The 13,567-nt window shown below is 35.0% G+C and overlaps 1 protein-coding gene across 1 annotated transcript; it reads left to right on the top strand.

Annotated features, from left to right (window-relative positions):
- The first annotated feature begins 8,260 nt into the window (after window positions 1-8,260).
- Window positions 8,261-11,305, top strand: LOC137745314 (IQ domain-containing protein IQM3-like). The gene is made up of 9 exons (XM_068485253.1): window positions 8,261-8,799; window positions 8,924-9,035; window positions 9,298-9,363; window positions 9,460-9,548; window positions 9,628-9,715; window positions 9,818-9,964; window positions 10,051-10,143; window positions 10,291-10,392; window positions 10,572-11,305. Exons 1-9 carry the CDS (start codon window positions 8,498-8,500, stop codon window positions 11,139-11,141), a joined length of 1,569 nt encoding a protein of 522 aa, XP_068341354.1. The 5' UTR covers window positions 8,261-8,497; the 3' UTR covers window positions 11,142-11,305.
- The last annotated feature ends 2,262 nt before the right edge of the window (window positions 11,306-13,567 follow it).

Genomic DNA, 13,567 nt, shown 5'->3' with positions numbered 1-13,567 from the left:
ACAAATACAGTGCCATTTAAAGTCCCATATTAATAAAACAAAAAATATCTAAACGATATATATATTTATTTTATTAACATAAAATGTCACTAGTTTACTTGTCATGTCTCTCTCTAATAATAAACAAAAGAGGCCAAGGATGAGCCCGTGGTACGTTCACGTATAGGAAAATTATAATATGTGCATAGTGCATGTACACAGTGATCGATGTGGAAAGCGATCAAGTGATCGGAGAGCACTAGGGTTTCTGGTCTTACCCAACAAGTTTGAAAAAATTCGAGTAAGTGCATGCATGGATTGGTCACAATGGCGAGGCCACCAAAAACATGTGATGAATTAAATAAGTTCACCTACTTACATTTTCCTGTGCAGCACCAGAGAATTATTCGTCTTTAGTCAACACCTTGTATAGTTTTGCTCCATTAGGAGCTGGATCGAATATAATTGTACTACAGTGGAAAGATCGATGATTGTCCATGAATTTAAAAGGTTTATTAAGTAGAAGAAATGTTCTCCTTGTAACTGGGTGATTAAAAAATACAAAACCATTCACATTTGGACTGGATATTGAGAGTAGAGAACGAATAAATGTGTTTTTAATGTTTCAATACTCGCTCTTGATGTTAAATGCAATGGTAATGATTATAAATATTTCAATTCAAATGATCAAGAGAACCAACTTTTTTATAAGTAGTAATTTTCCCTAGATTACAATTTTAAAATAAAACCTCACGCATCAATCAGCTTATTAAGCCATGACTCAACTTATATCTATGATGCGTAACTTGCGTATGATAGAACATTTTAGACAGTACATGCTAATGTCGAGTGGGAACGTGCATGCATAAAAAACTTCTTTTTTAGTAAAAGTACAATATTTCATCATTGAGCAAAGGGCATTACAGAGAAATTCATAAACCATTTATTTTCAAACGAGTTTCTGCAAATTATATTTTTAAAAAAAATATTACAATAAAGTATGACTAATTGCAAAGCAATAAGCAGACTTCAAGTACTTCATGGAATGTCGATATCACCAAGAACTGCAAGATTACAAAGACCAATATAAGCATAAAAAAATTAATTTCTAAAATTTTAAATACCAATTGGTTTGATTAAATGATGATATTGATTCCTATTTATGTTGGTATAACTAATTAATTAATGAATTTTAATATACAAGACTGCAAAAAGGCCACATATATAAAGTTCTATAATATTAGGGTTATAGCAATAATTTGACTGAGGATTACAGAAATGGAACACACATTGTTCTTTCCACTCCTGCTTTTGCTTTATGCGATCCCATAAGAGGATTAAACATTCAAAAATGGAGCATTAGCATTCATTTATATATAATAATGCATTGTTCCATAAGGATTAGGGAATAAGGAATGTCTTGCATTTTTGAGATATATCAGTTGTTTATGTGGGAGCAGCAAGAACAGACAACGTACGTTGGTACAAGGGAAGCACACCACATTGACCAATCACCTTGTTGTATATATTATAAGGTCAAAGGCATGCCAAGATAAGATTTTGACTCTCTTTGTTTGGAGCTGGGGTTTCCTATTGTCTCTCCTTTATTTTAGTTTTAGAGTTTGGTTTTAATACACCTTCAGTTAGTAACCTAATTACTAGTTGTTTTTTTTTTTTTTACAAGTAAATAAATTTCTTGATCTGGAGAGAAATATGCATAATAACAAAAGAGATAAAATTCATACATGACTACCACAAGAATTACAACAACCAGAGCAAATGATACAAGTCAATCATAAAGACAATAGACGTGGAAGATTGGCTCTGAATGCTCACATGAAACCATTGCTAAAATATAGCGATGCCACATCAATCACCATTGAAATAACAAGGCCACACTCGTCGAAGCAACACAACACAACACAAAACCGCTAAGCCACAAATCACAAAACAATAAAGCTAACCAACGGAAAAGGGAACTACCAATAAACTCGACTTCACCAATAAACTAACTAATAGCATGAATTTCTATGTTTAACCATTGCCTATACTATAATGATCTCCCCCAAATTTCAGAAACCTTGTGTGATCCACACAACTATTTGTGAACAGCCTAATTAAGTTGCTGTGATTAATAGAAAGTAGATCATAAATAAGGTTAGTTCATGTTCCAGATTAATGGACAAGAAAATTTATATTTCGGTAGTGGTGGACCAAACCCTCTAACTACTTTGGCTTAAGCTCAATTTAATTAAATTCTGCTTGATCATTGGTAAATGACAAATATATCTGTCTAAACAAAAGAAAAGCCTCTGTGCATTGGCTTATCTGTATATTAATTCCCTGTGGTGGATTTGGCACACTTAAAGGAGTGGTGTGACATCTATATCCACTTAACCATATTCACTTGACGTTAAAGAAATGAAGTATATATTAGTCTCAACCAAGATTAGCGATGAAAGAACCCCATTAAAGTTTTGTTTCCAGTCCATATAAGTGGCTACTTTTGAACTACGTATACATGATTTTGCCACTAGCCAAAGGGAAGTTTCTCGGAGATTTTCAACAGATTTTTCATGGAAAAACGACTAAAATGATTTACGGTGTATAAATTTTAGGGCCAGTTCTATCGATTTTTCATCGTCATGTATCAAAGTAAAAAGTTATGACAATCTCATCGAGAATGAATCCATCTATTTATTTTCGTCAGCAACCTCATGTATATCAAAGGTCAAAGAAGGCGTTTCTAATCACAAGAAGCATGCTCAATATGTGCAACGGATAAGTATATAATCGAGATTAGTAGAACTCGTATCTAAGTTTATAGTTCATACTACAATTGTCATACCAACTAAATTCCACCTGCGTTGTACAAGTGTTAACGGAGTAGTAACACAGTACAACATGGGTGCAAGAAACGCCCATGACTCAATACAGTCTTCCAACAATAAATCTAAGATGATGTTTGGAGGTTCCTTAAACTAGTTATAAAACAGGAACCAAAATGATGAGCAAGCTAGCTAGACAGTGAGTCGTATCGTTGGCTTGACGACAAAACTGGGTAAAAAATTAATGTTCTAGTGATCCTACGTAACAACGCCTTTGAATCCTCTACAGTGTTCTCCAAAAATAAGACTGCAACACTTCATAGTCGCCAACCCTAACAACCCGTGTATCATGTTTCACCACAATTTCCATGATCCATGATTGATGATCCCATGTTCATATAATATATTAATAGTGCATTTACTAATCCGTAATCAAATTGAGAGGAATTGAATTGATGAGGAATTGGATTGAGGAGGAATTGAAATGAGGTGTAATCAGAATTAGATTCCTGTTGAAGTGGTTTACTAAAACTGTCCTGAATCAGAATATAATTCTATAAGTTATTTACTAATTCAGCAGAATAGGAATATAAACCAGTATGATTACTAAAATGTCCTTGTCTCAAATCAAATATTTTATATACTTTTTTTAATAAAATTTGATATAGTATATACTAGTAAGAAAAAATTAAATTGCTTTTTTATTTCATAGACATACTAAAATGATTTTGTTTATTTTTTTTATAAATTTAAGTATTGACTTTAAAATTTAAATTTTCTTGCTCAAGTTGTAGTTTTTTCTCTTCGGCATATGTATGGAGTTGTGCATAATGTGAATGAGTATAGAATTATGCTTAATGAGCTAGCAGGACATGGAAAGAAATTGTTAGGAGCATTTTCAGAAAAATAAGTAGGGTTAAAAGGATAATTTTGGAAATAATGAAAGTAAGTGAGGGCATAAAGGGAAAAAAAATTATCATTCCTATTGCTTGTGCAATCCGGAATCCAAATACCTTGTATATGTTGGGAATCTAAATCCTCCAATTTCAAGAATTGGATTCCATTTTTTGTGTGGGCCCCATGCGCTTTTGATTCCTCTCAAATTTAGTAAACACATGTATAATCCGTAATTGGAATTAAATTTCTTATTCTCATTTCGATTACGGGTTAGTAAACATGCTATAAGTGTAATCGAATTCCACAATTCACCTCAACTGACAAATCTTAGTTTGTTCCAGGAAGATAAAGCAACAAACGAAGACTAAGACGAAGACTAAGAGGGAGTGTTGGTCTTCATTTGCCAGCACAACGTGTGACCAAAACCTACAGGGCACAACGCACTCGATTGCTGTGGATTCACCATTTTTCGTCATCAGATTTGGTGTCGTTTTGAAGACTTGGTCTACCGTTTTATAAAATTATACTACGACGACATAACGTACAGACAAAAAATAAAAGTGAAAATACGACGACATAATTTGGAAGTGTCCTTGCCACGGACGCGCGCACGACCAAACGCACAGATGTATCCCTTTCCTTACCTCGCCATTGGAGGCGCGTAAGTTGTCGTACAGCCGCGGATCAAACGCCACACCATAAGTCAGTACAGATTTTGGAGGAGATTCTATCAGGAAAATAACAAATACAGATATCCATATTTGGAAAGAGAAATGTTACATGCGACGATTTCCAAAGACCTTCAAGAAAAGCTAATTCTTTTTCTTTTGTATATGAATTTTCTGTTATTTCATAGTTTAACGTAAATTTTTATATTAATATTATAAAATATTGTAAAAAAACTATAAGGTGATAAAGGATCCATGAAAAATTCTACCTTAACATTTCTCGAAAAAATAAACCGTCCTCTCATGAATTTGTTTTATATTTCAATTTTGCAAGACTTGATTTTGTATTGGCATCATCTCTTTTTGTGTCTTTACAACATTTGCCAACTTCATGACGATGGACCATAAAGTAGAATGTCATTTTGTATTGAATGATCATCGTTTTATTTAATTTTTCTTACACAAGCGATACTGAGAGAAAATAAAAGGAACCAAACACATATCCTTGAGTATAAACATAGATGAGAAATAATTTCCATGTATTCGTTTTTTCATTTTGCACACTATTGTCAATTTGTATCATTTAATTTTTCTTGGGTTTATTTAAAGAAAAACTAATGAAAATAGTTTGAAAACTTTGAGTTTTAACGATAAGGTCAAAATAAAAGGTAAAGTGAATAGTATCAGGATTGATTTTTTAGTAAGAGCTTTTCGTTAAATTGAACAGTACCTGGAGTTTTCGTTAAAATTTTCTTTATTTAATCCAGTGGCCAAAAAATAGTATCAATGTCCTTTCCATGTTACATTTTACGGTCCATTTCGTCTTAGTTTAACATTAATTCATTGAATCTTGTAAAATCCTCATCCAAACATATACCCTACAAAACTATAATTCTAGTGTTTGTTTATTATTTGTTGTAATCATCAAATATCTTCAATATGTTGCGACAATTTTTATTGGTGGTCCGCGGGAAAAAAAAAAGTGAATCGTTCTCAAAGAAGATGTGGGAAAGCAAGGGGCAACCTCTACCAGAGCCAATCTTGAGAATTTGGAGAATCTAAGGCGAGCCTTTAAAGTGAGGGCCTAGAATTTTCTAATTCTTGACCCTTTATATATTGAGATATATATATATATATATATATAAGGATTTCCAACATACATAAAAATTTACTCCACAAAGTGAATTCAAATTGAGGATCCTCTCCGGATCCACTTTGTGGGGATCCTCAATTTGAATTTACTTTGTGGAGATCCCCATATCATAATTGTTTATTGTACATAATGTGATCAATTTTCATCATGTACTATTTATGTTTAGTTTTAAATAAAGAAAGTTAAATGATTTTTGACCGTACGATGCATGATAAATGGTTAAGATGTGAGGATCCTCAACAATTTTGATCTAAATGGAATGCAAATCCACACAACTCATCACCAAAGCCACCCAAGTAGCATCGTACCCCATCCTCAACTTGTCTAGTCCAAAATGTCACATCCACTCTACTATAGGCTTTATTCATATTCAGTTTCATAGCCATCTCACTTGTCTTCCATTTCTTATCGAGTTCAAAATAATGGTTGCCTGCATGGGCGACAAATAGATTGCCCTTGATTTGGCGGTTACGGACAAAGGCGTTTTGGTGGTAAAAAATTATGTCAGGAAGAATGACCTTTAGACGATCAAATAGATGCAAGCACTGGCGGATTCAGATTCTAACTGCAGGGGTCCTAGAGTAAAAGATTGCTTTTTCGCTCACAAATGTTTTTCAAATTGCATTTAATTCACCATTTGGTGTGTTAAACCTGTATTTCATCGAACACTTAACGGACACAATGATCTCGTATCAAGCATTCAACGAGTCCTAAAAGGCCTTCACCAACTTCTCTTCCGACCACTAGAGACTTCCAAAACCACCTAAGTCCCTATGTGAATCCGCCATCTATGCGAGTCCTCGTGGAATGAGAGAATTTGCATAGAAATTGATATACATTGTCCTCTGTTCTTCACAAGGGATTTTTTAGTGTGATCAGAATACGGGATGTCACACCACGTGTTGCTATACAAATAACGAAATATACTGTTAAAAATTAATAATTTATATATTAAAATTTCACACCACTTATATTAAAATGCATAATATTACTTATATTCCGGTTACAATGAAAAATTTCTCGTTCTTTACAAATGACTAATCAAATTGATTTGGACGGTAGAAAGCTTGATTTTAGACTTTTTAGTAAAACCTCTTGTCTTGAAAACTCTTTCGATATCCTATATACGAATTCCAAATGGGTATACGGACACAAATTTAGAGTTTAAGGAAAAAAAAATTTCCTAACTCAGGAAAATGCCCAAAACGCGCAATGCAACCACTTTGACCTTAGAAGAAAAAAAAAGCAAAATAATTGTGGCCGGTAAAAAAATGAAAAAAAACAAAAATTATAAGCAGACTGAAGAGTCTGAGACATTAATTATTCAATGTTGGGGGCTATCTTTTACATGGTTTTCGTGCCATTCCACATGTCCATATACAATTTGACTTGGAAAGCTGGAATGCAGAGAGCCACACACGTGAATCACACTCAAACTTTGTGAGATTTTTCACTGTGCATAAAGCATAGAGCGTTACGTCATATGTTAACATCTAAAGTATGTGTCATGTTCTGAATAGCAAACCTTAAAACTCGAGAATACAAATCTCTTCTCTACCATTAGTTATTAAAAAAAGTAACGTTGGTTAGATCAACAATTTAAATTAAATTCAAATCATATGATGTGTCGTCAAAAATAAAAAAACATATTAATTAACATTTAAGTAATAACTGAATCATCAACAATCACGTCATGTATTTTATAAAATTCCATTTAAATAGTTGATTTGCCTACCAAATAAATTTCTTTGTGTAATCCATAAAAAATATCTTTTCATAAAAATCATACTTTTAAGCGATTTAAATATTAGCAAATCATTGATCTTTATTAAATACAAGATCTTAATGTAAGAAACTTAAGAATTGACTCCTTTAAATCATCGATAATCATCAATAACAACAGTAGTCAAATTGACCATATTAATGATAGTCTATCTCTATTATAGCTAGCTCCTTCTGCATAAGAGATCAGAACTTTTGCACTTAAAATGGGTGTGGTTTTTACGTGATTCTAATTATAAACTGATACATATTAAGTTTTTTACAATAAAATTAAAAATATATATTTTTATTAACATGTGCCAATCAATAATTAAGGTCACATAATGATCACGCTCATTTTATGTGCAAGTGAGTCAATATTTATGTGTCTATATTAATTGCAATAAACTGTAAGTTTATTGGTATCCTTGTCCATTTTTATCTTCAACTTATCTAAGTAACGAATTCAATAATAAATTATTAACCATGAATTTGATACCCAATCACGAGCCGCCACTTAACACTTAATTATAAGAATTCAAGCAACGCTAGACTTATCATAAATTTTCATATTACGTTTGTACCATATCTCTAATAGAAGTAGGGTTTGTTAACACTTATCATCTCTATTAGAGATGAGAAAAGTTTCAATGTGCTGGAAACACTGCTCAGTACAGCAATGTCATACTATAATTAGTTAAAAATATTTTTTAATTTTATTCACTTGTATTATGACATTGATAGAAAAATTTCAATATGTTAGAAACACCGCTTAGTACAGCAAGTGTCATACTACAATTAGTTAAAAATATTTTTTTATTTCATTCAATTGTACTGTGATATTGATATATTTAATTGTTTTTCCGACACGTTGAAAAATCTTTGATGATAAATGGTAGAAATATTTTAGGGTAGGGTCGGTGGTGACACACAAATTTATCCTGTATTTCCCCCTATAAATTCATGGAACAGCAGGCACTTGATTCCTCACACTCCTCTCGCAGTTCGAGCCACTCCAGCGAGTACAGTTCCCAATCTATACCCCAAGCGCGTAGCACCCCACCCTCTCACTCTCAGAAACCCAGCTACTTACTGCTTTAGGTTGACAGGTAGGTTTCCCGGTAAAACCACCCGCAGCTCGGACTCGCCCATCACCATCAGAATACCCTTCCGAACTCCGGCCGTTTTCTCGAACTCTCTCTGATAAAAAAATGGAGGTGGAAACTCAGACTCAGAGCCTCCCAGCCGCCTTCGACAACCCTTCCTTTTCTTACTCCCACGACCTCGGTTCCCGCGACTTCCGAAGCTCTGAAATGCCCCGAGTTGACCCGAAATGCGCGGCCTACGAAGTGCTAGCGCCGTTGGTAGACAACGGGGCGAAGGCGAGTGAGACGGACGCGCCGGGGGGCGAGTGGTCGGAGTCGACTGCCGCGGTGAAGGTTCAGAAGGTGTATCGGAGTTACCGCACCCGGCGCAGGTTAGCCGACTCCGCCGTTGTCGTCGAAGAGTACTGGTGAGTGAGAAAGTACCAAATCTCTGTGCTATGTCCTTATCTTTCAACTCTTTCAGTCTTCATTGCTCACACAGAAGCACGAACATTATGTAATTAACTGAAAAATGAGGGGTTTTTATTGAAGGTGGCAAGTGATAGATGCTTGGAGATTGAACCGCAGTACGATTTCGTTCTTTGATCATGGAATTGAATCTGCCACTAAACGATGGAACCGTGTCGGCAAGAATGCTTCTAAGGTAAAATTTTGTATTTTTTAACTTACGTTTTAATTTCTGGGTTTGGATCGAAAAAGATATATAATTTGTGGGTAGTTGCTGTTTTTCGTTTTGAAAATGATTTCCGCGCACTCCTATGTTTACTTCAGTCTCTTGATTAAAAAAAAGGCGTGCGTGAAAACAAAACAAAAGAGCGTGCGGAAATCACTTTAGTTATCGAATTTAGGTGTTTTGTGTGGTAAAAATGTGAAATGTAGTGCAATAATGTTGGGCCTTTTGGCAGGTTGGCCAGGGGCTGTCCAAAGACTCCAAAGCACAGAAATTGGCTTTTCAGCATTGGATTGAAGCTGTAAGCCTGTAATTATTTTTCTTAAATTACTTCTTTGGATTTTTCTTTTCAATCTTAAGCTTTTACTGAATGGTAATTTGCGTGTGTAAAATTCAGATTGATCCAAGGCATAGGTATGGTCATAGCCTGCATGTGTATTATGAAGAGTGGTCTAAAGCGGATGCTGGTCAGCCATTTTTTTACTGGTAAGGAAAAGTTACCATTTGCTTAAATTTTTTTTTTTTTGGTTTTGGTTTTGGTTTTTATTTTAATTTTTCTTTGCAGGTTGGATATAGGAGATGGAAAAGATATTGACCTGAAAGAATGCCCGAGATCGAAGCTTCGACAACAATGCATCAAGTATCTTGGACCTGTATGTGCTTCTATGAATCAATTCACCATTACACGATTTATGAAATTTTATGTTCTTTCTTTTAACGCTTTTTATGGTTGTGGATACTGTTGATGAATTTAGCAAGAGAGAATGCAGTATGAGTACATTGTTGAGGAAGGGAAACTTATTCACTCGCAAACCGAAGAGCTTCTTGATACAAAGGATGGATCGCCGGGAGCTAAGTGGATATTCGTTATGAGCACATCTAAGAAACTCTATGCTGGCGTGGTAAGAATTGAACGATATAATATTCCCGTGTTTCAATTTTTTTGTTGTCAACCTGAAAGTCGCTAATACATTGTTGATTCTTTCAGAAAAAGAAAGGGGTTTTCCATCATTCTAGCTTCTTGGCTGGAGGGGCAACGATAGCCGCTGGAAGGCTAGAGGCAGAGAAAGGAATTCTGAAGGTACTGTTTATAGCGGTTATCTTTGATCTTTTGGCAAACAAAAACGAACTTAACATGCACAAGCAATATTTTGGCAGTGCCAAATTAAAGTACTGATGAACTATGTTGGATATATAGCATCTGATCCTTATATCGTTGATTCTTCAGTCAATCTCTGCATATAGCGGGCATTACCGGCCAACAGATGACAGGCTTGATACATTTTTATCAGTTCTCAAGGAAAACGGGGTGAACCTTGATGAAGTTAAGGTAATTGAGAAAACATATGGTTCTTTTAGCGCTTTTGTTCTAAATTAGCAACCTTGAAAATAAAACTACGATTACCACAAAATTTTGGCACTTCGGTGAACATTTGGGGATTTTGTTCTTCTGTGTTTTCATTAATCGGCATTTGGCTAATGGTGTGTTTAAACTCTCTTATTCCCCAGATACGCAAGGCAAGTGACGATTCTGATAGCTACGATGATGGCAAGTCTAATGGCGGGACTACATTTAAAATGACAGCCAACTTTGAAACTCCTCAACCGGAGATTCTAAGCGAAGTTGAGAAAACCCAATCCCCAGAACCAACGGAACTTCCCCAACCGGATGCCAAACCTGATTACCAAAGGACTTTATCCGGAGGTCTTCATAGTCCAAGACCTGAGGTGCCTAAGAATAAGATACTGGAGAGGATCAACTCCAAGACCTCAGCGAAATCATACCAACTCGGGCATCAACTATCACTCAAGTGGTCAACAGGAGCTGGCCCGAGAATTGGTTGTGTTGCTGACTACCCGGTAGAGCTGAGAACGCAGGCCTTAGAGTTTGTTAACCTATCTCCGAGGTCTCCCCCAACGCCATCCTACAGGCGGTTCCCTGGTCTCGCTTCACCTACATCTGGTCTCGCATCACCTACTTCTGGTCTCGCATCACCTACTTCTGGTCTCGTATCACCTACATCTGGTTTCGCATCACCTACATTGAAGTCCACCTCGGATGTCAATAACGGTGTTTAGACAGCGTCATATGGTGATTGAACTGCACTAATCATCGTCGTCACCATTAGTTTTATGCACCATGTGTAATGGATGTTTTAGAGAATGTAAATAATTGCATCTCATCAACTTCCTGTCAAACTCAACTTTTGTGAGTAATGGTCAAGAGCATTGTCTTTCTTAAATCTTGTCATGTTTTTACGGAGTCACTACCGCTTCTATTTATCCATTATGTGACAAGTGAACTGTAGTAAGGTGAAGTTTGACATTTGCCTTCGGATTTTTGTTAGAAACGGTCTCTGACGCTGAAAAGTCATCACTTTTGTCCCTGACGAATGCTTGGATTGACGCAGGCTTATCTGACTCAATCAGTACGGGAACTTAGACCAATTAGTGTGAGATTGGTGCTCAAAAAAGCCACGTGGCCCCAATAACTCCTTCCAATCAAGTTTAAAGACGTAATTTAAGTTTCTAACCCCCTGAGAATGAATGAATTAACAAAAGTTCCAGGATATTTAAGGGTATCCCATTATTTGTTAGCATTTTTATTTGCTCTTTAGGTAAATTTAAGCACATATTATTTGAACTATTAGCTCGTGTGCAACATGACTGCCTGATTTTTCTGGGAAGTGGTTTCTGCGAATATCTTCCCACGCACTCTTATTTAATTTTGATCTTTAGATCGAATAGATTAAAGAGGAATCAATATACAAAAATATCAGGGTTTGCAAAAGAAGAAAATAAACGTACTAAAATCATTTCCTAGATGCAGTTTTTGAACCAAAAAGAAAAATAAACTCCAAAGATAATGCACAAGAAAGAAAGAAAAGGAAGCTCTTGGAACCATAAAAGCACTAATCTTGAAAGAAAGAAAATAAAAAAGTGAAAGATAAAAAATAAAAAAAAATCCTCATATAAATTATGTTATTAGTTCTTTGATCACATCTCATTGACCTTATTGGTTACATGACGAAGCACATAAAAACATAAATGTATACAACCGGTTACACATAACATTTTCTTCTTGTAGATACATATAAATTGAATAATGCAAAGTAAGAATATTATTGCATCCAAGAGATTTGAGTTTTTGAGATTACAAATGTTTGTTCAACTCTGTTAACCTTTTTTGTGTTGTCACAGAACATCCAGTACATATTCCATGTCTTTGTAGCAAGGGATTGTGTCTCAAGTTGTTCAGAGCGTCGACCCTTGCACCTTAGGTTCTGTATTCAAATACCCTCTTCTCGTATCTAAAATGAAAAAAAAAAAAAAAAAAAAAAGACTTAATATGTGCATAATTATTTAACCAAAGAAACCAGAATAAAGAGTTAATTACCTCATGAAGCATGGACCGTACAAAGTTTTTGATTTGTGCCTCGAGTCCTGGTAATCCCATGATAATCACAATTTTAGATTCAGTAAAACAAAATCAAACCTAATTTTAAAGATGGAGATTCGAGATAGCAAAAAAGAAAATCATATATTAATTCCTTACTTTGGGAAGCGATTTTGGATAAATTCAAGTCAAGATAGTAAAAACCATTAGTTGATGGTCCAATGGTAAATGACGGATTGCGAGGCTTTATTCAAACTAAAAATTAGAGGTCTCGGGTTCGAAACTTGCTGTGAGATGTTGAAATGTCCCCTCGGAAGGAATGAATAACCGTGATTTACCACCAATTGTCCTCATTTAAAATCGTGGCTTGCCACCAATTATTCCTATTTAAAAATAAATAAAAAAGAAGTTGATTTTCGAGATGTTTAGAGCTCGTGAACAAGTTGAATTCTATCAGATAAAACCAATGAAGATAAATGAGGTACACTTGCGCCATCGTCCTAGATTTGGTGGGCAATTGTATCGCCACAAATATGTTGTTCAAGGTTGTACACAGTTTAGATTACATACACAAGTTGTGTGATTTTGTTGTGTCGGAAAGCATGTGAAATAGGAGAGATCTAATTTTCGAGAGGACCAATAAAAGATAGCCCAAGCCCAAATACTACACAACATTATGGGAGAGCGATTAGCTGATAATTTTTTGGACTACTTGTTAACTCAATACAAAACGATCCGAAATTATTGTTTTTAGGTCAACTTGTTAACGAGTCAAGTCGTTATCGGCACCCGTTAACAATAGAGTCGTTATTTAGTCATGCGTTAAGAACCAAATATGATATTGTTTGCCAGGTCTAGATATTATGGATAACAATTTCTTGCATGATTTGTTAACTCGAAACAACAGGATCCGTTAGTGAATTGGATAATTATTGAGTCATCTATTAAGAACCGTTAAAATAACGGATTTGACATAACACGACTTGTTAAGATAATTAGTATGACACGAAAACGACAAACACGATCTGTTTTCAGACTTAGGGGGATGCATTGGTACTACCCATTTATTATGTTATAATTGGTTATAAGTTGTGACCCACGTGATTCG

Source organism: Pyrus communis, chromosome 9 (genome assembly GCF_963583255.1).
Source record: "Pyrus communis chromosome 9, drPyrComm1.1, whole genome shotgun sequence".
Classification (NCBI taxonomy): domain Eukaryota; kingdom Viridiplantae; phylum Streptophyta; class Magnoliopsida; order Rosales; family Rosaceae; genus Pyrus; species Pyrus communis.
The sequence above is the reverse complement of the archived record's forward strand: the minus strand, read 5'-3'. Positions and strand labels throughout refer to the sequence as shown.